Here is a 24,452-nt window from a genome sequence, read left to right on the forward strand (position 1 = left end):
GTGGTGCGGTCCAGTTGGGCTGCACGGTTGCCTGGCAACCGGAGCTGCGCGGCGCGGTGCTGAGGTGAGGTCTGGGCCGGGCTGGGCCTGGTCGCGGGCAGGGCATCGGGCTGGCTGCCGGGCCGGCGGGAGACTCTGTGAGGAGGGGAGCGGGGTCAGCAAGGGCTCCCTCCGGGCCGGGAAAACGAGTAGGGCAGAAGCGCGGATTGTTTCAGTCTCCGTCTCGGCTTGGTGCTTCCCTCGCAGTGCCGGAAAGAAGGTGGGGCGGGACGTCCAGCTCCCCGCCGACAGCGCTGGAGGTTGAGGCGGATGTGGCACTGGCAGGGAGCCTGTTGGGGAGCTCTAAGCCCTTCTGCCCGCTAAGCAACTCTCCTAGCCTAATTGCATAGAGTAGACCTCAAAAGCGCGTTTTGTGTTGCTCACAAAGCTCGTCGATGCTTTTGCAAGTCTCACTCAGTATGTAATGGCGTTAAACTGCACCCCTTTCTGGTGGTGAGGTGTGCTAGGAGCTCTGAGACACCGAGGGATTAGAAAACCCAAGTGCTGACAGAAGAAGAGTGTTACCCAGGCCTGAGGGCATTTAGGGTGAGTTTGGCTACTGCCTCCAAGGCAACCGGGATTGTACAGGATTCTCCTTTGGGGGACTTCGCACAAAAAAAAAACTTTTTGTTAAGGATAGACACAAGTATCTGAAAAATTTAAGATCATCACTCTATCACTCAAAGATTCCAGGACCTTGGCAAGTAAACATTCATCCATTATTCTCCTTTTGAGGAATACTGCAGTGTGTTATTAAAGTTGGTGAGTGGATGGTGCCATCCCTTTAAATTACAGTTTAGATTACACCAGGAATCCTTTGCTAATATAAGTCTGTCTACAGCTTTTCAAAAGCTGTATTCCTGATGGGGAGTGCTAACCAAGAGAAGGAGGGTGGCAGTCATACAGGTTGAAGTTGAACAACGCAAGTGGAAAGAATGTAAACCTCGTGCTTAGAATTTGTTTTAGCATGGTTTCGTCCGAGTTTGGTTGGTGTCACTACCTCAGCAGAAATTTACTGTTGTGCAAAATACAGTTCCTCTTGCAAATCTTCTGTTGCAAATGAAAAATTTGTACTTGGAGGCATAGAGTGGAAAATATTCTTGAGGGCAGGGTTCTGGTAGCACATTATTTTAAGCTTCTTATTTATTATTTAGTACTGCACAAGACCATAAATCAAAGCTGCACTTTATGAGTTTGAAGCACCTCTCAACTTCTGAAAGATCTAAAACAGGCTAGAAAACCAGACAAATGCTGGAGATGAGACCATAAAATGAATCAGGGAAGGTGGACCTCTTCAGTCCTCAGAAGTCTTGATCCAGGTATGCTGGGCATCACTTTAGTTCTCCCTTCTGCCCTTCTTCCCTTAAACTTTTAATGATCAGTGTTAATTTTAAGTTGGGGGCCTTCAAGGTCATTCAAGCATTAGGTGAGTTCAGTTGCCCGTTGATATTAATTCAGCACCATCCTGAGCTGCACACCCACCTTCTCTTCATGAAAAACAAAGACAAAATGAAGAGGTTTCAACCCCCTTCTTAAGGGCTGAAAAGGTCAGCATGGCTTTTGAACATGCTTTTTCCAAAAATAAGTTCTTTGGTTCATGGGAGAGCTAAGACCTATATGCTATTTTTATGAAGATAATTTCTTGTGGGTAGGTTGTGCCTGGTTTCCTTATTGCGTATTTGCACTTGTCTTTAGAGAAGTTTATGTTCTGGTAACTATGCTTACTTAACACAGGTTCTGTAATAACCAGGCCTTCTGGATTTACAGTTATCTTCATTAAATAACCCAGATGATGCTGTCCAAACAAAAGATTCAGATGCCAATATTCTTACCCCTCATATTAATATTTAAAAATAAAAAATAAATCCCATGTTAACAACCCAAGCACTCATGAGAGATTGGAAGAATATTTCTGTAGAAATCAGTCTGGATAGCAGGTTTATCAGAAGAACCTTATCTCGTTTTCTGTGATGGGAGATGTGAAGGAAGAGAGAGATGTTTTACACAGTCCTGAAAGGCAAATGTCCCTGATAAGCCTTAGAACATGCCCAAAGTGCTAGGGCTTGCAGTGGGAGCAATGTTTCATGGAATCACTCAGTCCTTGTACTTAGTACACACAGAGAAACCTACTTCAGTAGGAAAGAAAGTAACTCCCTATCCTAGTGTCTTTAGGCAGGTTTAGGTAACAAATGCTATCAGAGCAAGGGAAGACATTTTGATCATTATGTTATTTTGATTTTACCCCAGGTCCTGAGGAAACTGACTCCATTTCTGTCCAACATGGATGTAGTTCAATCAGCCTCGACAGAAATCATGATTGCTGAAAAATCCTTCAAGAAAATACCCAGTGTCCTTCTGGACAGCCTAGTGGAGGAACCTAAAAAAAGACATGCTGTTCCCCATCACCTTCTGGAAACAAGTAAGTTTCTGCTCTCTGACTGTTTCCCAACCTTGGAGCAATTCAAGGAGACACTTTGTTATTATTATATTTTTTTTGTAACTCATAAGCAAAACTCCCATCCTGCTGCTTAAATTGTGTCTCCTGTGAGCCCAAATCATAGGATAGATAGTCAGAATGATTAGAAAGAAATAAATAGTGGCTGTGAGGATTCTGGATGACCCTCACATTTTGGGGAGGCTTGTTGAAGTCATGATGATAGGAGGAAACTCAGACAGAATCATGACTCTGCTGGGGTAATAGATGCTGCCTTAACTTTCCATTTAAAGAGTCATGCCTACTTACAGGAGAAATAATCCGTTTTTTTTTTTCTCTATAATACATTGGGTGCAGCATAAAATGTTTTATCAACATAAGTAACATCATGTGCATTTCATCTGGTGTCCTTTTCTCCTTGTTTTATCTTCTATCGCTATAGGAATTTATTCGGAACATCACGGGAGCAAAGTTGTACAGGCTGAGCCTGCTGTGTTACACTATGGAGGGTATGAAGTTGGAAAACATCACCAACAGACACTTGTAAGTGTCCGAGCAGGGATCCTCTTGGGGCACATAAAAGGATAACATAAGCTGAGTAGACTGCTTGTGGTTGTGAGGCCTTTTGCCCTCTAGACTGCTCTAAAAAGCAGCACTTAAAATGAGTGGCCCTGCGGTAACGAAACAGATGAGTACCATGCTCTGTGTATCACTGTCCTTTACCTTTGTCTGTTCTACCTTTCTGCTTGCTGTGTCTGCAAGTACTGTTAGTGAATGTGACTTAGACGTCATGATTGAAGGATTCATTCTTGAACTCCGTAAGAGACTGTTCTCAAAATGTACTTGGGTTGTCATTGTGTCTGCAAACCTGTTCACTGGTGGGAAAATTCTGAACGCACCTCTGTTCTTCTGCCAAAAGCAATTTAATCTAAGGGAAGAAACAGTGCATGGGTTTGATTACCTTTCCTAGTTTGAGTATTTCCTTTACTTCTTTCTTCTTTCCCTTTCTTCTTTATTCATGTTGCTTTTTGAGGCAGAGGTTGGGTGATTATGGTGGACTAGGTTCTCCAGATATAATGAAAAAAAACAAGATGCAAGAGACTTTACAGGCTGAACTGACACCTTCCAACAGTTTGTTGCTTTGTGATGCAAAACGCACCCATGGAATATTACAAAATGTCTGTTGTTTCAGACCTGTGTAAAAGCGAAGTCAACAGGTTGTTTCATTTTTTGCACATAAGCAAAACAGGACCAGAATTTGATTCAACATCAGCACTGTCTTTAGCAAGACTGTTATTCCTAGGTAAGGAATTGGGACTTAGTTACAAAGACTCAAAAAGCAGGATGCAAATTTTACTTAATTTTCTTTTAAATTCAGAGCATATTCAGAATTATTTCTCCTAAAGTAAAAATTGTTACTTCTTTGCTATGGATAGTTTTACAAAAAGAACAGTTGGCATTCTCAGTTGACCTCATTGTAAAGTGTTCTGTGGTTTGTTTTCTTTTGTTCTACAGAAGCTAATAAATACTTCTGTTGATGTAATAAACCTTCACATAATACCACCGCAGACAAAGTATTTTCAGATCAAATACAACAAAACAGTAAGTGTCGGAAGGCCTTTACACTGCTCTTTGCATGCAGCACTGGTTTTGTGTCATATAAGCAGCTTTTTAAATTTTTTACTTCTGCCTTATTTTGGGTCATTTTCTAGTACCGGCTTGTCCCTGGCTTGTCGTATGTGGTTACTATCGATTTTTGTCCTGATGAGTGGCGGTACTACTACGACTGCATCAGAATTCACTGTCAGGTGAGGATTTATTATAAAATATATATATCGTTGTAATGGAATGAAACAACTATTAGGACATGATGATAAAGTAAAGGTACAGTTAATCTCCTAGAGCCTCATGGATTTATTCCCAGTAAGTCTGGATTGGAGTATTTCATTTTAAGCATTTAAAATTTTTCTCTCTGCAAACATCCCGAAGCTGTGGGTGGAATATCTTCCTTATTCTGTTATTCTTTGCCAGTAGTTCAGTCTTTGTACCACACTGATGTAATGTCTTAGTTGAACAGGCTTAGAGGAACTCTAGAGAGTTGCTGAAAGTATGGAAATACAGATGGATTCTGAAAGTGGGTAGAATATCAAAATCCTGAGGTGCAACACAGTGATGATCTCAAAAATGTTTTATGCCCACTTACTGGCCAACTGCTACAGAAACATTTTCTTTTCATAGCATTTATTCTTTGTAAGAAATAAGTATTTACCTCTTTTATTTTTATTTTTTATTTTTGCCCAGGGAGATGATACATTAGTTGTTCCTGTGCATGCTTACCCTGCTGTGAATGTTGTAGAATTTCCATCATTTATAAATCTGTCTGATGTGCCAATTGGTCAAAGGTGAGTTAAGGACAGACATCTGTCCACATGCACAAAATCTGCAATATCTCCTTTTTCTCTATTTGTACAACTTAATGTCTTGGAAGCTTTAAGGAAGTCAGCCTCCATCTGGACTGCAGAATAATTCTGTATATGAATAGTTTCAGGCACATGTTCACAGGAAAGTAAACGTTGTGCAAACTAAACATATACATAGATGTAACTGGGGTATCAGTTGATCTGAATCTGTGCTGACTCACTTCACTCGTCATATGTGAAGCAATATGGCTGCTGTTTGTAACCTGTACACTCCCAAGTGCTATGTCTTTTTAGCATTAATAAGCAAATGGATCTTCCTTTCAAGATGAAGTACTCTGGAAATGAAGTTATGGTAGGTGTAAGTGATAGCAAATAGCTAGCCTCATTCCAGATTTTGATCAGTCATTAGATTTGCTTCTTCTGTTTAAAAATAGTGATGTGATCTTTTGATGTGGAGCTCTAAATAGAAATTTCATCTTACTCTGTCTGTTGCAAAGATGTAACATAGAGTGTTCTCATGAAGTAATCATAGTAATTGCTAATAAGAACTGGGAAGGGGGAGAGGAGAAGGGAAATTCTGGTGATTAGGATATCGTTCTGTAGTATATTGGCTATATTAGTTGTAATTATGGTGGTACGTGTCGCTGTAAAGATGTGAGTGAAATCTAGGAACTGAAGGTCTTAGCAGCTAGAGTTTTTTTCTTAGCCTGTGAGTTGAAAGTAACTCATGAATTTTACTGAAGGATAGAAATAAGAACAGGCAAAGCACCTACAAGGAGCATGCAAAATTCTGCAGTAAAAATGAGCCCAGCATTGCAGAATGAACATTTGTGTCTTTGTTCATGTTTTTCTAGTCCCCCTTAATCTGCTAAACTCTAGTGAATATACCAAAAGTGATGTTACAGCTTTCTCACGGGGCTGGACATAACTCCGACTTTCTGGGTGTCTCTAGGCATGACGTGATTCTATTTATTTCCTACATTTTTACAAGTGTTGAAATATACAGAATTTTCGTACTCTCAGAATACAGAGAAGAGATTAGACAGAGTACAAAATACATTTTTAAAAAATGGGAAAATTTTTCAATGCAACAGGGATGGTCAGAGATGACCTGAGGGAATTTGGAATTGTTCCTGAAGAGAAAATTGATGGTTTCTCTTAAAACCTAAGGTTTTAAGGTAAAACCTTAACTTTCACCAGTACTTTTCATCATTAGTCTGTTAAAAACTTTCCTGAAAATGAAAGCTCTCTGAAATGCTTGGTACTATGCAGAGCTCAAGGGACTATGGGCTCAATCCGTAGCCCACTGAGATAAATGGAAAAACTGCCTTTTACTTCCAGTAAGTGTAGGGTAAGTCCTATGTTCTAACACCCAGCTTTCTCCTTAGGGACAGAAGGTCCATCATGCAACAGCCAGCATAACTGTCTTGGCTTTAAGGCATTTTGGTTACCGTACAAGCCACACTAAACCTTAAATTGCCTCCTCAGTCTGCTGTTGCATCTTCTACGTGAACAGGTCATATGGAAGCAGCGTAAAAAGCACTTTATTATTATAGTTTATTTCCTTAGGCATTTCAAAATGTGCTTTCCAAAGGAACAACTGTATAACATGCATTCTTTGCTAATCAGCAGGATAAGATTTCAGTCAGGCAGTTTACAAGAACCAGAAACAAGCCTAGGTAAATTGGTGTTGATTTGTAAGATGATGGATGATACTACATCAATGCTTTTGTATTTCAACTTGATACATGAAAATAGATACATACAAAAGCAAGACAGCTTGAAAAGGTGTGTGCTAAAACCCCTCACATAACTTGTGTGAGACATAAAGGACTTTTATGAAAATCATGCCATTGTATCATTATTTCCACAGTGGTTAAAATCCAGTCATTCTGATGTGTTGCAGTTTTCAACACTTTTGAATATTGCACAGCGTTTTCTCATCATCTTTCATAAGGAGAGCCACAGAAGACTGATTTCTGGTTCTGTACTTGCTGTTGCTCTCATTTGGATTGTTGGGACTTGCTAGATATTGCAGTTTGTAAGAGTTTGAGGATACGCATAAATAACTCCTAGAAAGTAATTCTTTTATTTTTACTGTAATCAGATTCTGTATGGGTAGGAGAAAGTAAGTCAAGATGTAAAATAGCCATCATTTGAATCAAGATTTAGCTCTCATTTCCTCACTGAGTGAAATGTCTGAAATACTTTGCTATTTTGGAACAACAAGGAATGACTGTTATCACACTAATAAGTAACCCATTCCTCTGAACATAGATAAATTCAGTGCATGTTGTGTATAATGTAAATTTCCAACTTGTAATTGATGGTCAACTGTAGTTTTATTAATTTATTTCTTCCTTTCTCTCTTTTCAGTAAAGAGTGTGTTATCCCATTGCAGTGCAGCTGTCCAATAGATTTTGAATTCCACATTGATTTAATTCAGCCTCACAGAGCCTTCACTGTCCAGCCGACATATGGTAAATTGAACTTATTAAAAGTTCTAAATGTTAAATGCATACTTATGAAGTGTGGTTACTTGTGACAGTGTATTCAGTGCTGTACAGTAAAAGTCTTTGCTTCAGAGTGTTTCCAGGTACATGCTGGATAATTAAGAAGAGTCATATGCAGCCTCATAGCAAATAGCCCTCTGTGGCTGGTAGATTTTTTTTTGTCAATGCCCAGCTGCAGACCTCTGCAAAATCAGTCCATCCGGCCTTTGTATTCTCTTCTTTGCCAGCATAGCCTTTTGAAAGGAGGGGGGCAGGAAGCCCAGCCTTCACCTCTTTATCACACCTTTTCCCAAGGTCTGTCTGGCTCCTACCCCATTAAAGGAACATCTGTCTTTATGGAATAGGCATGCATCAGATTACTTGATTGGGGGTACAGGAAATAAGAGGTGACTTATGCTCTATCAAACATGCTCCCATACCTTTTTTTCACTAGTGGTCTGTAAGAATTTGTTAGAGTTGTATCTGATGCTTCAGGAGCTGTTACAGTGAAGGGCACAAAACACACCACTGCAGGTGTTTCGTGGGAGGGCATGGATGTTAGAGTCAGTCTAGACCTCTGTGTGCAGGCTTTACAAGAGGCAGGGACTTTTGGAACAGTATGCTCAGCTATTTTCATGCCTAATGCTGGAGAGGGCTCTGTCTTGAGACAGACATACCTTTGCTGGTCTGGTGCTATCATTGTTGTATGCTGTCAGAAGCATATAAGTAAGTGCCCAGGTGTTCCAACAAAAATGTATATGCAGACCCAGCTGCATAATTCACCTACGCAGTCTGGTCAATTTCATGGAAATACATAAAGATCTAAATAAATAAGAACCTTAAATAAATAAATAAGAACCTTAAATCTGGCACTTAGCACCATTTGTGACACTGGAATTTAAACTTTGATTATTTATGCACTGCAATAAAAATTGCTGTTGTTTCAGTATGTAAAATGGTATTATTTTTTGCTGTGTTGACAGATGGATTTTCATTTTTTAGAAGTAGTAGTTGGATTCTATCAGGCATGTGGTTCACAAAGATGAGCTATGCTGCTGCCTTGATTAGGGTCATTTAGGATAATATTCTTTCTTATTTTGTGCTTAAAGAAGTTTTGATATATCAAGGGAGGACAAGAACAATATTACAATTGAATAAAATGAGGGAGAAGTTGTAAAATTCCTCAGGAAGTTTTTGGTTTTGCACAGTCATAGGCAAAGTAGCTGGAAGTAATTCATGCTTTCTAAGTTGGTTTAGTTCTTGGAAGAAAGGGGAACAAAATATGCCAGAAAAAACATCGACCCAGTAACAGAGAAGTCAGAAATTTTGGTAGCTGGGAATTCTGAGGCAGTGAATGATACCTGAAAAGCACTAAGAAGTTTTAGCGGCTATTCAAGCTGTTCTGTTGTGAGATATGATGAAATGATAAAAGAAATTCCACACACATACACAAAGCCCCAAAACATCCCAATGAAACTAACTGGTGTTTAAAACGGCAGGATACAGAAAATCAGGCAATGGTCACTTTACAGAGATGAGAATTTAATATTTCTGATGAGCTGAATAAATTTGTTGCAAAATGCTGAGGAGCATCAGGGCCTGTATCCTGGAATTCCACTGGATGTTTAGGGATATGAAGGGTGGTTAAAGTGGCTGAGAAAATAATGGAGTAGGTAATAATGAAAAAAGGCCAAGTAGAGACAGGTAATGCATCAAATCCAGATGATTCCCCAGCTTGGAGGGAGGCAGAGGAATATGTTTATAATGCTTTGTTCATTAAAGCAGGACATGCCAGAGACTTAGGACTGGCAGAAGCAAGTGAAGAATTTCTACATATAAACCGGCAATCATTTTCACAATAGTAGGAAATATTATAATCTTACTGTCAAATCTTTCTGCTGTTGCAAAATATCTCCCATTATCTGGCAATGCATAGTTCTTGAAAGATGCTTTGAGACCTGAAATATTTTCCAGGCCTACTGCCATCCATTCAAATATTAATACTCTTTTCAAAAATAAAAATGTAGTCCAGAGACAATTTCAGCATACTTAAGTGGGCTCATGTTAGATGGACTCATTGTTTTTCTCCTCTAATCATAGGAATCATTCCAGGCAATGGGAAAGTGGAATTAACTGTGAAATATTCCCCAGTTGGGTATGGAACAGCACAAATGACAATGCAGTTACGGATTTCACAGTTTAAGTCAAAACCCTATGTATGTGTATTCACAGGAACATCAACACCACATCTGGGTCTAACGTATGTGTAGCTGACTGATCTCTGAATATTTTTGCCCTGTGCTAAAAGATACAGCCATTTGTTGTAATCATTTCAAGCATTTGGATCTATGCATTTATGTAATTTGACTGTTAGTACATGTACCTGCTCTTCTACATCATTTGCTCAGAATGCCCTTAATCTGTATGAAGTGAAACTGTACCAAAATAAACATAGTTGTAGAATCATTGAATGGTTTGAGTTAGAAGGGACCTTAAAGATCATCTAGTTCTGACCCCCTGCCATGGGCAGGGACACCTTCCACTAGACCAGGTTGCTCAAAGCCCCATCCCACCTGGCCTTGAACACTGCCAGGGGTGGAGCACAATGAAAAATAACATACCCTTAAAGGAGTGTTGATCATCCTCAGTTTCTGTTGTAACTGTTCTGTGTTATTCTTATTGCTGAGGCCTTGCAACATACAGGGGATTTTGAGCAATGAAGTCTTTTGGGCTGCACTCATTTTTTTGTGAACTCTGAAGAGCAGAAAGTTTGCTTCCAAGCGTAATTTGGGAGATACATTTACAGTCTCCATGTATATCTAAAGGGGGTGTAAATGCATGTATTAGACTTATATGCCATTTAAAGAGTACTTACAAGAGCAATTTATGTCCTACTGACATCTAGAAAAGAACATTTTGACAAACTACAAAGTCATCCAGAGAAAAAAGCTGCATCTGCAGGAAAATTTGTGGTGTGGAGAAGAAACCAATTCAGTCGACCACGAGCAAGGCCTATTCAAAAAGTAAAGGTGTGAACAGATAATAATTACAAGTATTTATCTGGGCTGAAAATATTTCTTGTTTGTATTTCTTCCTATTAATTTATATCTTGTAGGAAATTGAATACCAGAACCTCAGATTCCCCACAGACTTGTCAAATCCATATGCTGTAGCTACTGTTTTGAATCAGGAACCAGGCAAATTGAGGATTAAAGACTTGAAAGAAGGTAATGTGATTAAGCAGCATAAACTTGGTTGTAGCATTATTTGTAGGTTTTTGATGAGGAATTCTGCTCCAGAATTGCTGAGTTGATGTTACTGTAGTTTCTGTAACAAATCTTGCCTTAGCTTTGTGTCTTAATGAGTTCAGTTATTGTAACAGTGGATTTTGCAACTAAAAATGCAGTCTGGTCTGAGGTGTGATATTGTTTTCTGATATTCCTGCAGTCCTTTCTCAAGGCTGTGAAGGCATAAAAACAAGACAGATGAAGGAAACTCTATTTCAACTAAAAGTTAAACAAAATATTCAGGAAGAGGAAGCAAGTCATCTGAAATGGTAAGTATTAGTTAACCAAATTAACAAAACTGGGGTTTGCTTAACCAAGGCCTCTATGAATGATGTATGCAATATCCTCTAGTGCATAATGCTGACATTTCATGTCCTGACAGGTTTGTTTTACAGTTAAGTTACTGTTGTTTTCTTTCCTTTTTTTTTTCCTACCTAAGTGCAGTCTCAGCAATAATCCGTAGTAGTACTCAATGAGGTCTTTGATTATGTTATAGTTGTGTTCAGAAAGACACCTGCTGAAAACCTTGTTCACTTAACCTTGTTCTAAGACATCTCATCTTGTGCCCCTGAAGGCAAAGGAAGCTTTTGATAGGGTTGTCAATAAATCTGAGTTAAAATGTATAATGGAGTGAACAGAATTGCGCATGTACATCAAATGGCATAAAGAAAAACACATAGTCATGTGTGTAAGCATACTGTGGTTTCATTTGCAATCCACAGATCTGCCCTTTATGCTAAACATTATGGATCCCTGGACACCTTAGGAGGAGAAGAATAAGTCTGTTAGCCTTTAAATAAAGTAAATTGTGCATTGAGTAAAGCATTTTTCTTGTCTCCACTGTAAATGCAGGCAAGTTCGTAAAGGCCAAGATCCAATCTCTGTGGAACTGAAAAAACAGATTATTGAAAACCGACAGAGGGAAGAACAACAATACAAGGTTAGTTTTTCTGGGCTTTTTTCTACAAACTTAAAGAAAACCCTTATACTTTCAGATTACACAGTGCACTAGTGAATTCCATCAAGTTCTTTACATCTTTACTTTTTCTTCATACATCCATGCAAACCTGTACTGGTAGTACAGGTTACTGTAGTTATATCTTTATTGTGCCTGTGTATCACTGTTTCAGAGGTGTTTTTTATCTTGGAGGTAGACAGAGAAGGATAAGTTATTAATGGAAATGTAACTAGATGTTTGCAGATTTGCACTCAGCCACATCACAGTGCAACATTGCAGCGTAATCCTGTCAGCACCATGGCTAAATCCAACCTGCTGTTTATGTTGTACCTCTCTGAAGAGATGATGTCCTGAAAGGCTCAGTCAAAGAGCTAAACACAGTCAAGTACTCTCACACAGAGCCATGAGGAGGTAATTCATCAGATTGGTCTTCTGAACCTTCACCTTCTCTCTGGTTTCTTCTGGTCATCCCAGATTGCAAGTCATCTTCCATGGAGGTGATATCATCAATGCATGGTGGTAGGAAGTATTTTTCCCCAGGTGGCACAGCCTGCAGGGACAGGTGGGGCTTGTCCCTCTTATCCTGCCCCCTGGATATTCAAGTAGCTTTTGATATCCCACTGATTGCCAAGAAGCTTTTTATGGGAATAAAATTATTTATAGATATGGTAAAAGCTTAATTTATACAGTGAATTAGGCACAGTGAATTCATTCAAACATTATATTTAATGCAAAGGAGAAAGTGCGTAAAAAGGGAATCTAAGTTGTGAGATTGATGTATCACTGAATTAGATGAATATTGACTTTGTTTAGAAACATTTATTTACCTACATGTTGACCATAATGGATCTGGAGATCTCTGCCTGGTTTCACAGTTGCCCCCATGACTTTCTGATAGAGGCATATTTTTGGTCATGCTGTCAGTTTTTTCACCTTGAGTGTCAGGCTTCACAGAATATTTATTATCCTTTCATCATTTGCTCGGGTGGCCAATCTGTTATACAGCCTGGGAGTGGCTATCCTGGAGACCTTTAACTGGTCTGTCTTCTGTTGTACTAAAACCTCAGTCTATGAAAATCATGGAAATTTGACTCTGCAAAATAAAGCCAAGTTCTCTATTTAAGACATGATGGTATGTTGGAAATGAAACAATAGGTGAGTAGGACTGGGGTGAAAGAGGCACAATGAAAAGAAGCACTCGTATTCATCCATCATGCCTGAACACTGAGGGGGTCTCAAAGAAGTGAAGTGATATCAATAGTAAACTGTTTCACACATGAGCAGATTAAGGAGCTGGAACCATTGGAAACCATGACGGGAGATGTTCACAGAACATAGAAAAGCTGCAGGAAATTTATGTAGCACTGTCATGATCTGTTTGAGTGCTATCTTTTGGTATCAGTTCCATAACCCCTCTCTGGCTGAATCTGTCTATGCAAAGCAAACTGTATTTCATTAGGGCAGAGACCTGAGTGAAACCCAGACCCCAAAAGACATTATTTAACTTTGTTTGACTTGCTCAAGGGTTGCAGTAATCACTGTCTAGAAGGGAATGAAGTCTGTGTTTTGTCAAGCACCTCCCAAATATTACAGCATAACTTAATTCTACTAGTCATAAGGGAGGAAAGAATCCACTGGATGCTTTGTTCTGATTTGATTGTTCTTCCTGATTATAAATTAGATCCAGAGAGGAGATCCTATCATAGAACAGGAATTACAAAGGAATGAAGTAGAAGTTTCTTTCAGGCGTGTTATCCGGCCTGTTGACCAGGTTTGTTTATATGTTGTTATTGCCTACTATATGTTATTATCACCTACTAAGCTACCAAACAGATAGATATTTGGCACTGCACATTTTTTCTCCTAATACTCCTATTTCTGTGTCAGTTTCTTATTTCCCATTTTACTTTCAGTACAGTAGCACTGTGCTACATGCACAACACATCTTCTGACTTTCTACTCTAATATGAGAGACAAGTGGAAATTTGCACGCCTAACCTCAGATTCATGTTGCTTCTTTCTGAAAGTTCTCTTAGGAGTAGCTTTGTCATGCTTAAACATAAGGTTAAGCGTATCACAAGGTTTACAACCTTTACCGGCAGGTCAGATTGACAGGAACCTTTCTGGTACTTAGACTTTTTTGTCCTTCTCTGTGGTGTGAGGTGCTTCCTAAGATCCATTTCCTAGGATTATTTGGAGCTTTCTTTAATAGATAACCTGCTGCTGAATGAACTTCTAATGGTAGTAACACAAACTGCCTTCTTGAGGAACAAAATAGCTCTGGAAGTTGTCTTTTGCTGTACTCTTACACCTGTTACAACGTGCTGAAAATTGTTTGGTGAGGCATGGCATGGGGTTCTGTGGGACTGGTGTTCTAGGGTCTTCCTAATCTAAATGTTGGTTGTGCAGCTGCTCTCCTCCTGAGAGGTACTGTACTCTGGGAACACTGCTGTCTCTTCTAGTGCCATGTTCTGTTACAGTTTAAAACTAGATCTTTAAAAGAGATTAATGCATCAGGAAGATTTACTTGTGTTCAAAGAGTATTTCAACAATTTAAGACATTAAATATAGACACATCACCTCTTCCTCAAGTATGTCCAGAGCCAGAGATCACTACATATGGGGACATTTTTCTGGGGAATTATTACTCTAAATTTATCCTTGTCTTTTGCCCTTCTCTATGTGTGTACTGTCTGCCATTATTGGAGACAGGATGGGCCACTGGTTTGAGCACTTACAGCTCACATCCATGAAAGATGAAGTGTGGATTTGGTAGAGAACTACTACATTCTCTCCAGTGTCTGACTGCCCATGTATTACACTGAAGTAATAGTATGTGGTTGTCATGTATGTGGATGCAAACCATGCCATATTATCTCTTCATTCCCCATACTGCATCTGAAAATATTTGGTGATTACCTCCCATTAAGCCCTGCAGTGAAGGCTTCTGGTTAAATGCCAATACTGCAAATGCTTCCGCTTGACTTAATGTCAGTGTTTAGAAACAGCATACAGATTCAGGCAAAGAAATGGCTCAGGCTGGAAGAGATTTCTCACTGATTGTAAAAAGTTTGTGATTTTTCTTTTCTGTTTCTTTTTGTTTTGTTTTTTTTTTAAATACCATGCAGTATCCAAGTGTCCATCCTACATTTGACCTGCTCCATAATGACCCTTGGGAGAACAGAAACAGGATGTTCAGGAAATTCCAACAAGCAGCATACAGGGTAATGTGAACAACCAGAATGCGGTGTGATGGCATGATGCCTTGGAAATAGCACAAGAGAACATGCAAACCAGAACATAAGGAGTCTTCACAGCTAGCCAGGGATTTGATAGTTTAATAAATATGTCCTTGCTTCACCAGGAAATAAGGATCTGGAGTAAATTTTGTATTCTGTGGGTGCTCCTGCTGGTGCTTAATATTGCAATCAATGCTAAGTAAATACAAATGGATTTAGTTTGCTTTTTTTTAAGTGAAAAATACTTCTACATATTAAAGAACAGATTTCAAAATGCATATAGTTGCTCAGTTTTGGACCCCTAGGACAAGAAAGACATGAATAAGCTGGGGTGAGTTCAGTGTAGAGCTACCAAGATGGACAGGGTCCTGAGCATTCTGTTTGTGAAGAGACTCTTACTCAGCCTGGAGAGGGAAAGTGGAGGGAAAGAACAGTACCTTCCAACAACTCTGATGAAGTTCTTGATGATGGAGCTAGTATCTTTGGAGTGATGCATGGCGGGAGTATGGGAAACAATGGGCATCAATTCAAATAGGAGAGGTCTAGAGCATGTATAAGGAAATCCTTTTTTACTGTGAGGACAGTCATTCATTGGAGCACATTACACAGAGAAGTTGTGCAGCCTACCTCATCCTTGGACGTTTTCAAGACCAGACTGGATAAAGCCCTGAGCAACTTGGTCTCTTGGTCTTATCTTGTCACTGACCTTTTCTTGGAGCAGGAGGTTGGACTAGGACCTTCCAACATGGAAGCTAAAGATTAACCAGTAAAATCACTTAGCTCAGTGGATTTAAATATTATCTTGCATCTCTACTGCTCTTTTTCCAATAAATCTAAATGTAGCAAGCAATGTGGATGTTTCCTGCTTTCCTAGTGTTCAGTTTGCATAGTGTCCAACCTATTCACAATATTAGGCTCCATACAGAGGTTCTGAAATTAAATACTCTTTCCTCTATTGCACAAATAAGGAGGTAGTTAAATGATCCCTTCTGGTATTAAAACCTAGGACTCCTCATTGTGATATATGGCGCTAAGCAAATTTCACAGTGCAGGTTAATACTTATTCTCTTCATTCATTAGACCACAAGTATTCATTTGGCCCTGATCAACTGACTGTCTACCCACTGTTAAATCTGTATATGCCAATAGACACAGCTGAAGGATTAAGACCTAGCTAAAAAGAGTCTGATGAATCTGTAAGACTAAATGAAAACTTGAACTGGTTTTGTTGAATAGTGTCATGTTAGTTGAGATCCATTCTACATCTCTCCTTTCCCATTTTCTCTCTCCTGATCAGAAAACTAACCATAGTTAAAAAATCTGAGAGATGGCCAAGTGGGCTCTGTAGAATAAATACAGTTGTAATCGATGTTTCTTTCTACAGCTGTAAATCTTACAGTGTTTGGCTGAATGTTAAACTTAAAAATCATTCTCTCAGATTGTTGTGCAGAATCGGCTAAATCGCTTACTGCTTCTGTTCCGTGGGCTAAGCAGAGAAGCCAGAGACTTGGAGGAAGGCTCTATGTATGGTAAGGAGTAGAGCAAGTTGATATTTTGGCTATGAATTATGATAATCCAGGTTGTACTGCAGCATGTCAGGTGTGTTACGTATAAAGACAGAGTCCTTAAAAAGGAGTCTTCCAAAAAAAGAGAACAGTGTGACAAGGTAGAATCATAGAATCACAGAATGGTTTAGGTTGGAGGGCATCTTTCAAGGTTATCTAGTCCAACTCCCTTGCAATGAACAGGAACATCTTCAACTAGATCAGTTTGTTTTTTTTTTTTATAAGGAGTTCTCCTCCTTATAATTTTCTCATACAAGTGCTTTCAAAAAATCACTTTTCTTTATGGTGAAATGAAAGTGCTGGCCTGGATAAGTCACTTGTTCTTTAACAGCCATAGAAGGAAACTGGCCTTGAATGGCAGTCACAGTTGGATATACTGGGGACAGAAGAGAATTTGTGCTTCTTATTTCCCACTCCCTTGTACACACACAGTTTGACAACTGCTGAAATGTCTTTCCATGTCAGGCCTTTTCCTGCTTCTGCAAGTAGGCATTTTATAATTCCCAGAATGCAGAAATTGCAGGGATGCTTCAAGTAGAAGGCATAACAGCAGTTAGTGTAACAGAGGCCTTCTGACCTGTCTCTGCCTTGCTGAGCAGAATGAGATAGAAGACCATGCTGGAATAAGGGAGGTTTAATGTCCTTTTAGAAAAGGGGAAATTAGATCTGCCTGATAGTCAAGATATTGTGCCTGCTATATTGTAGATGTAGCATTTAAAGTCTTTAGGAAATATTACCTTTTTGTATTGAATTATGTCTACTTATATTTGTATCTATTCATAAAATTATATTTATTAATTAAAAAATCAATATATAAATATCAAGATATAAATTTATAAATTAAAATTTATATTAAAATTACTAGACATAACTGTCTTAGGAAGATGTTAAATATATTTTGTGCCTTGATTCTATTTTTGAAACACTGTATTGACATATATTAAAAAATCTTAGTATTTGCTTTCCATTCATGACAGAAAGCAGGAGTTTCAGCAAACCAGAGAGGAGTGAAGAATGTAAGGGCTTTTCTTCCAGCATAACTGAAGATCGTATATTGCCTTTTGAATTCCCTTTTTACAGTTCCTATGAGTTGCAGCAAGATTTGGTAGGTACAGTAATGAAATGATGGCCCACACTCAAGATGATAGAATTTTGGTGCGGACATTGGCCTCAGGCCCAGTACTGCCTTTATTAAAGTTTCACAATGTGACTGGTGTTCTGGGGTTCTGACAAATTAATTCAGGACTTCAGATTTACTAAGGCTGCTGCTGAAAAAAAGATCTTTGCATTCTCTTAATGGCATTCTAAAATTCTGAATAATACATTCATGATCAGAGTTAGTTAACATCCATGATTTTGCAGAAGGAAAGAAATGAGAAATAACGGAAATGCCAAAGTCCAAGACAGGACACGAGAAATATCAAACAAAATGTTAGCATAATTATGTCCATATGTTTTCAAGTAGCTGTGCTTATGGATTGCTGACAATGCAAAAACAAAGACCCACCATATTACCGGGTTTTTAAATACTGTATTTTTTTCAGGCACCTGATGCTCTTGGCCTAGTTCCTATTGAATCTGTAGATGTGAAAGTGAGACATGTTCTTCCTTTTTACGACTTGAAGGTGAGCCAGAACAGCTTCTTCAGATGTATCATGTTTCTCTCTTTCACCAGTCCAGTTAGACATGGTTTCTGCCTGATTCAGTGGCTCCAGTCTGCAGCCCAGTAGAAATGTTGTCTTAATATGGCTGTATGATTATCATGCTTTTATTAAAAACAAATTTTACCTGTTTCCATAAGTAACAAGCTTATAGCCAGCAATAGTCTCCTCTCCAGATAGAGGTGAACCACTTCAGCTGAAATTATTATATTTCAACCAACAAAATCCCTCTATGAATAAAGAGTTTTATGAAAGTGGTATTATAGAAGTGTCCTTCCTTTTAGAGAGTAATGGAAGTCTATTTATTTGGCATTCAGTTCTGCATGATTCATTTCTTCATTCCTGCAAACATCTCTTTGAAATATATAATTTTTTTTTCAACTTTATGAGTACAGAAACTTTTTTTTTTCTCCTGACTTCTAAACCCTTTTCTCTCCAATTTTTGAATAACAAAAGTTCAAATTCTGCACCCCATTGAAGTCAAAATATTCCCCCAAGTTCAAATCAATACAGATTTGGGCTCAATGTTCACTTTTTTTTTTTTTTTTTCAGATGGTGTAACAAGTCTAGAAGCATTCTTGTAGCATCTTTTATGCTTATTATGCATTGGTTCATCTGTCACTGTTATGTATATTACTTTTGTCCACCACATTGAGTTCAGAATATTCCTATAACCCTATAAAATCCATGATATTTTATAGAAAAGTGAGAACGGAAATATTCCTTTCTGCCCTCATTCAGCTTGTCTTGGTGAAGTATGGCTTCTCAAAGCTTTGTTATAATGCACCACATTCCAGAATAGTGATCCAAGTGTCTTTTACCACAGAGGTGTGATGTGTGTGATAAAGCTGTAATGCTCCATTCCACCTATGAGTTAATCAGTAGTGATTACTGCCATCTCCTGCAGCACATCTTTTTTATTTGCACTTAGGTTCCTCAGCATTTCAGCATTATGAAGTATCAGCCATTCTGTACACACTATGCAGCCACAAGCTACAAACCTCAAAAACTTTCCCGACCACTGAGGCAGGGAGCCCAGGTAACAAGTCATCTCAGATACAAACTTTGTTGAATTCACTTCCAACCCTTCATTCTTAAAATTATTTGATTCATTTTGTCTCAACATTTTATGCCAAAGGCTTACTATACTCTGAAAACATTTGACGTCTGTGTTTTTCAAGGATGAGTTGATTCAAGTAATTGGTTCTCCTGAGGGGCACCTTCACCTGGTCTCCCAGAAGGCAGATTTTCACAAACCATCCCCAGAAGTGGCAGAAAGGGATATCAGCCTCTTAAAGCTGGTTCCTCCCCAAGCTTTAGTCTACCCTACAGAGAGCATCCCACTTCGTATTTTTGTAAGTAGAAGTTGACTTCTGCAAAGAACCTAAAAACAGAGGGGAAGAGGGGTTTGTTTCATCAGAAGCCTGATGTGGAATTGGTGGGCAATTTTCTTGCTCAGATTGGTGTATAAATCTATCTACAGTGAGAGTAATCCCCCAAGGTTCAAGCCCTGGTAGGTAGAAGTGACAGAGCAAATCGCTCTGAGAGGGGAACCATTTCATTTTAAGGTGGAATTTGGTCAGTTTAGGAGAGGAATGATAAAGCAAAGTTGCCAGTGAACTGGAGACCCTTCTAGTCTCACACTCCACAAATGGTCACTGATCCCAGGATTCCCTGAAACACCATGGGGCCTCTCCCATCTTCTCCATTTGTTTCCTCACTTGGACATTAGAAGAAAAGCCATGATTTTGGCATCTCAGTCCTTCTATAACCTCATGCTCTTGCCCAGGTAATGGGACAGGTGCAGTCGTTCTGTTCAGCTAGAGGACTGCAATTCTGCCTGATCCTTAGATAAACTGAGAAAAGTGAAGTCAAGCTCTTTACTCATGTTGTCTCCTGCCACCTTAGAGTTTCCAATAGTTCTCATAGTATCTGAAAACCACATTTCCAAGTTATTAGGCACAGAGATTCAAAAAATCACAGCTGCGTGTGTGGGAGGATTTTCTGTTAATTGTCATGTAAATTGTGCTACTTGGCATAGAGTGCAGAAGGTATTTCCTGACAGTGCATCACAGCCTGGAGGTCCCTGAGGTGTCTCTGAGCAGACAAAGACAGATGTATAGCTCAGTGGAGTGCTGTGCATGGGTACAGGCAGCATCTCCAAGCCAGCACGGCACTGTGTTTGACCTGGGTGGCTTTGTCTTTCAGCAGTACTTAGCTGCAATGGGCCAAAGCCCAGAGTGCTGGTATGGTGATCTTGGAATAACATATATGGTATAGGCTTGTACTCACTGCATGCAGCCAGGGCTCCAGTGGGCTTAGTGATGAGATCCTCTCTGCATCACTTTCACATCAGTTTCATCTCTCTGTCATGTCAGTGTAAGAGTCAGGCACAGCTTGATCCCACACTACCCAGCATTAGACTTTACTCAGAAACAGATGCTAATGCAGTAAAACAGATGACAAAATGCTCACTAGCTTACACCACAGCAAAGTCAGTTCCCATTCTGAACTGTTCAGAGAATCAGCAGTGGATTTTTGAGTAATCAGGAAATATTTTTTTCTTCCAAACTTGGAGTCAACACCTAAATTGCTGTATTCTAGACAGCAGGGAGCATGGATAAACCAGGCAGATTATGGGTCTGTGATGAAGGAAAGAGACAGGAAATGAATGGTCAGACCAAATAGAACAGTCACAATGAGACGCAGGTGTGAATCTGGGGAGACTACATCATTTATAAGAACTGAATTTTCATCAGTTTAGTTCTTTATGGTGCTCAGAATGATTTTGTAAGATAATCTCTTCTTTGTTTTTAGAATCCTACTCCAGGATTAGTTCCAATTTTACTTCCTTTGGCCTATTCTGAAACAAATATTGAATATCATCTTTGTCCTCATCCAAAATACACCTTTACCAAGGAATGTCCCAAAGGATCCAGTATTCCAGTCACACAAAAGAAATTTTTACATCACAAGGTATGGCCTTTTGAGTTTATTGTATCAGTACCAGGCTTGGGTACGTTCTTGCTAAGAATTTGTTCCAAGTAATCTAAAAGGAAGCTCAAGAGTCATCCTAGATAGAAAACATTTTCAAATATAAATTATGCAACACCTAAATAGTCAGTACGTGGGTCAAAATTACTTTTAGTCTTTATCCGTGCCTCTTATTTATCCCTAAATATTTCTCTGCTCTTTCCTTCTTTTCACTGTCTGTTGTATTTTCATGACCTTGCAGTGGAGGAAGTATCTTTTAAATATGGAGAACTTCAGCTTGTCAGATTCAATTCTCATCCAAGAAGTCAGACAGTCTGTCCCTCAAGCCTCTCCCCCCACTGCATACGCTGCATTATGTATTAGAGATCTGATTGCTGTAGCACTTGTCATTTCAGGATGTGATTTCTGGAGTAATGGAATGGAAAAGATTCTTACCAGTGGTGTATTCTACTTTTTCTAACACTCCTACATGGATAAGTACAACACCTAGGTAAGAAAGGATTTGAGTGTACAGTGCCTTTACCCAGCACTAGTTTCTGCTGTCTCTAACTACATTGACCAGTAACTAGTCCCACAGATAAAAATGGGACTACAGGTGGAATTCATTGCTGCTCAGAAATTCAAAGCCAAAGGGAAAAATCCCTGCTGACCTCATTGAATGGTGAGTTAAGAACATTATTATTAGAGGATATACCTAGCTCTGGAAGAATTCCAGTCTGGACTTTCAGTCATAACTCTCCTGAATACTTTTTCATTCAGTCCTAGAAGACCCTGGGAGCTACAAACTCTTCTCTGTCCTGCAGAAGTGTAAATGGTAAAACCTTTAACATATGGGCATCTGTACTCAGTAGTAGCCAGCATGTCTCAGGCTCATGTTCCCTCCTGTCACAGCAGTTGCTGACTACATCATCTTCATTGTAATTACTACTATGAAGCTTCAAAATATAAACATTTAGTGCAGTTACTCTCTGCTCCTCTTAAACTAGTACCATTTCCATCACAGGGATCCTTACAGTTCAGATATGCTTCCAAGAGATGTACCACCAATGTTGTGTGACTTACCAGAGAGAGACAAGGAGAACATAATCGACCAGTAAGTTTCTCCTCTATTCTGAACTAAATGTGGCTGATGATTATTTCTTAAAGACTTGTATGGATGTACCTAAACCTGTCCCAAGAGATCCCCAAAGGCAAAAGCACAAAGTCGCTATTACATAAAACATACTTTCATTTTTGTTGGCTAAAAAATACTTTTAAAAGGATCAAGCCAACTGTTCTTCAACTTATTAATTTTTAGAGAGACAGATGAAACTGAGTTCAAAATGACTCTTACTCCAGAGATGGTAAAAGCTGAATTTCCACAAATTGGGCAGACACTCTCAGAAGAAAGCAAACAGAAATCGGCAAAAGAAGAAAGGTAGGCATGCTTTGAAGTTAGGGGAGAGGAATGGGAGGAAATCTGAAGACAAGCATCCCTTTCAGAATTATGTAGAAAGTCATACTGCGATGCTCTAGGGCCATCCTGTTTGGCTTTGTAAAGAGGGAAACAAAAATATTAGTACACAGTGAAGTCCCAGTCCTTTCTTTTGTCACTAGAAGGTTCTTCATTGTTATGGATAGGGTGATGTTTCTCTAGAGGACAGAAGCACATTGCTCCTTTACAGCAGTTTCAACATTTTATCTTTAAGGCAAATCAGTTTTTTCATGTGGATGCTCTTGTTCTGGCTATTACATCATATGTTCCTTCATAGATAAAATGTAAAACTCAATGTAGTATGGATTTAGCTTTCCTAGCTGGCCAAGCAAAGAGTGAATGTTTGTTTCATAGTTTCACTCCTTTTCCAGTTCTGCATAAGTAGTGAAATACCCTCTGTGTTCATTATATATATATATACACACATATATATAAAATAAAGGAAAAGAGAGAGAGAGAGAAATTATGTGTGTCTCTTCCTTTGTTTTTGTCAGCATTCCTAAGTAGCTTCCCTGGTTATTATAAATACAAATGACATTTTAAACTTCTTGCAGAGACCTGCACAAGCATCCAGACGGACATTTTCTACTCCAAAACAATGAGCTCAGAGAGAAGGTTCAAAAACACGTGGAGGAAATGAAGCTGAAAGCACTTAATAAAACCCTTATTCTGGAATAAGAATAATTTTACAAAGCCCATGGCTTGGCACTGCTTATCCTGTTAATGTGTGAGGCTGCCTATGTCCCTGCTACATGTACTTACGTTCAGTGAGGTCAGCAACTTCTCATGCAGAAAGAAGAGAGCCACCAGTAATGCCACCTCTGTCAAGGACTTTTCACTGTGACCATTACCCCCAGCACACAGTAATTGCTCCAGCGAGAGTCCTCAGCCATGTGCCTGCTCATTTTGTCCTGGTACAGAGGACCAGAAAACTGCAGTGCTACCATATAGTTTGGTAATTAATGTAAAGCCCAATATTTACAAATAAAAAGTGAAAAGTCTTCATGACCAAATTCTTCTGATTTGGGTTTTTTTTTAGTTGTGTCCTGGCCTTGAATTTTTGCAGGTAAGTCACTGAATCTCAGACTTGACTGGGAATCACACACTTGAGACTTTAAACAAAAAGACTTGAACACAGTTGCTGTCCGTAAATGTCCAAGCAGATCTCATTAAATGTTCAGAGGGTTAAATCAATTTATAGTTCTTTTGGCAATAGGGTGTATGGACTGGGTGAATGAACTCCAGAGCCTCGTGAGAGACCCGCAGTGCTCAGGGTGTATTCCCTAGGAAAGCAAATACATCAGCATATTGTGTTTTAGCTGAGATGTCTCTTGCTTTCTTGTGGGCAAGCTGGACATCAGACAAAATTGGTTTTATCCATAGTGAGTTGATGTCTCATTTTGAAGTGTGCTCCAGGCTATTTGTGCTGAAAAGCACAAATTTTCTGAACCAAAAGGAATGGAAAATGCAGGAATACATACTGCTTTCCTAGAACCCATATTTCTTTCCAGACACTCTTAAAACCCCTAAGAAAAAAAGTTTATTTCCGGTAGAGGAGATCAGTGTAGGCAAACCATCCAGGGAGATAGACAATGGGAAAGTAGGGTGAAAATAATGCTACAGAGTAGCCTCTATTATACTAGCTACATACTATTTTTGCACACTTCAGAGAAATAATTGGCAAAGGATTGTTCACAATGCAGGTCTGGATATGTGCAGAATTTCTCTGAGTACAAACAACTGCTTAAATACATACACATTGCTTTTTTTCTTCTGCTAGTCATTAGGAAAGCAGTTGATCTTTTAAGAGTTTCTTAAAATGACCATGACACAAACATTTTCACAGTTGACAGTGAAAGCATTCACAGTTCATAATTCATAGTTCATAA

At 39.0% G+C, this 24,452-nt stretch overlaps 1 protein-coding gene across 7 annotated transcripts; it reads left to right on the forward strand.

Annotated features, from left to right (window-relative positions):
* On the forward strand, positions 1 to 24,110 carry CFAP221 (cilia and flagella associated protein 221). 7 transcript variants are annotated; one of them, XM_062606471.1, is made up of 26 exons: positions 1 to 64; positions 775 to 801; positions 1,260 to 1,358; positions 2,287 to 2,458; positions 2,916 to 3,016; positions 3,989 to 4,075; positions 4,186 to 4,281; positions 4,775 to 4,875; positions 7,270 to 7,373; positions 9,486 to 9,645; positions 10,291 to 10,414; positions 10,501 to 10,612; positions 10,833 to 10,941; positions 11,525 to 11,612; positions 13,312 to 13,401; positions 14,759 to 14,854; positions 16,308 to 16,398; positions 17,412 to 17,539; positions 17,979 to 18,059; positions 19,027 to 19,134; positions 19,277 to 19,450; positions 20,913 to 21,071; positions 21,485 to 21,579; positions 22,093 to 22,182; positions 22,387 to 22,506; positions 23,118 to 23,564. In XM_062606471.1, the coding sequence occupies exons 4-26, from the start codon at positions 2,320 to 2,322 to the stop codon at positions 23,239 to 23,241; spliced, it is 2,577 nt and encodes an 858-aa protein (XP_062462455.1). In that variant the 5' UTR covers positions 1 to 64; positions 775 to 801; positions 1,260 to 1,358; positions 2,287 to 2,319; the 3' UTR covers positions 23,242 to 23,564. The 7 variants fall into 7 exon arrangements, with proteins under 7 accessions (XP_062462455.1, XP_062462475.1, XP_062462465.1 ...); XM_062606491.1 differs by lacking the exons at positions 775 to 801; positions 1,260 to 1,358 and having other exon boundaries at positions 14 to 64; XM_062606481.1 differs by lacking the exons at positions 1 to 64; positions 1,260 to 1,358 and having other exon boundaries at positions 779 to 801.
* Positions 24,111 to 24,452: the final 342 nt, after the last annotated feature.

Source organism: Pezoporus occidentalis, unplaced genomic scaffold, assembly GCF_034315485.1.
Source record: "Pezoporus occidentalis ecotype Australia unplaced genomic scaffold, CSIRO_AGI_Poc_V1 ctg12, whole genome shotgun sequence".
Classification (NCBI taxonomy): domain Eukaryota; kingdom Metazoa; phylum Chordata; class Aves; order Psittaciformes; family Psittacidae; genus Pezoporus; species Pezoporus occidentalis.

Bases quoted from the DNA above. Each gene is read 5' to 3' on its own strand.
- CFAP221 (XM_062606471.1), top strand. From the start codon at position 2,320: ATGGATGTAGTTCAATCAGCCTCGACAGAAATCATGATTGCTGAAAAA. The intron at 4,876-7,269 runs GTGAGTTAAGGA...CTCTCTTTTCAG, and splicing joins GATGTGCCAATTGGTCAAAG to TAAAGAGTGTGTTATCCCAT. The intron at 14,855-16,307 runs GTAATGTGAACA...TCATTCTCTCAG, and splicing joins TCCAACAAGCAGCATACAGG to ATTGTTGTGCAGAATCGGCT.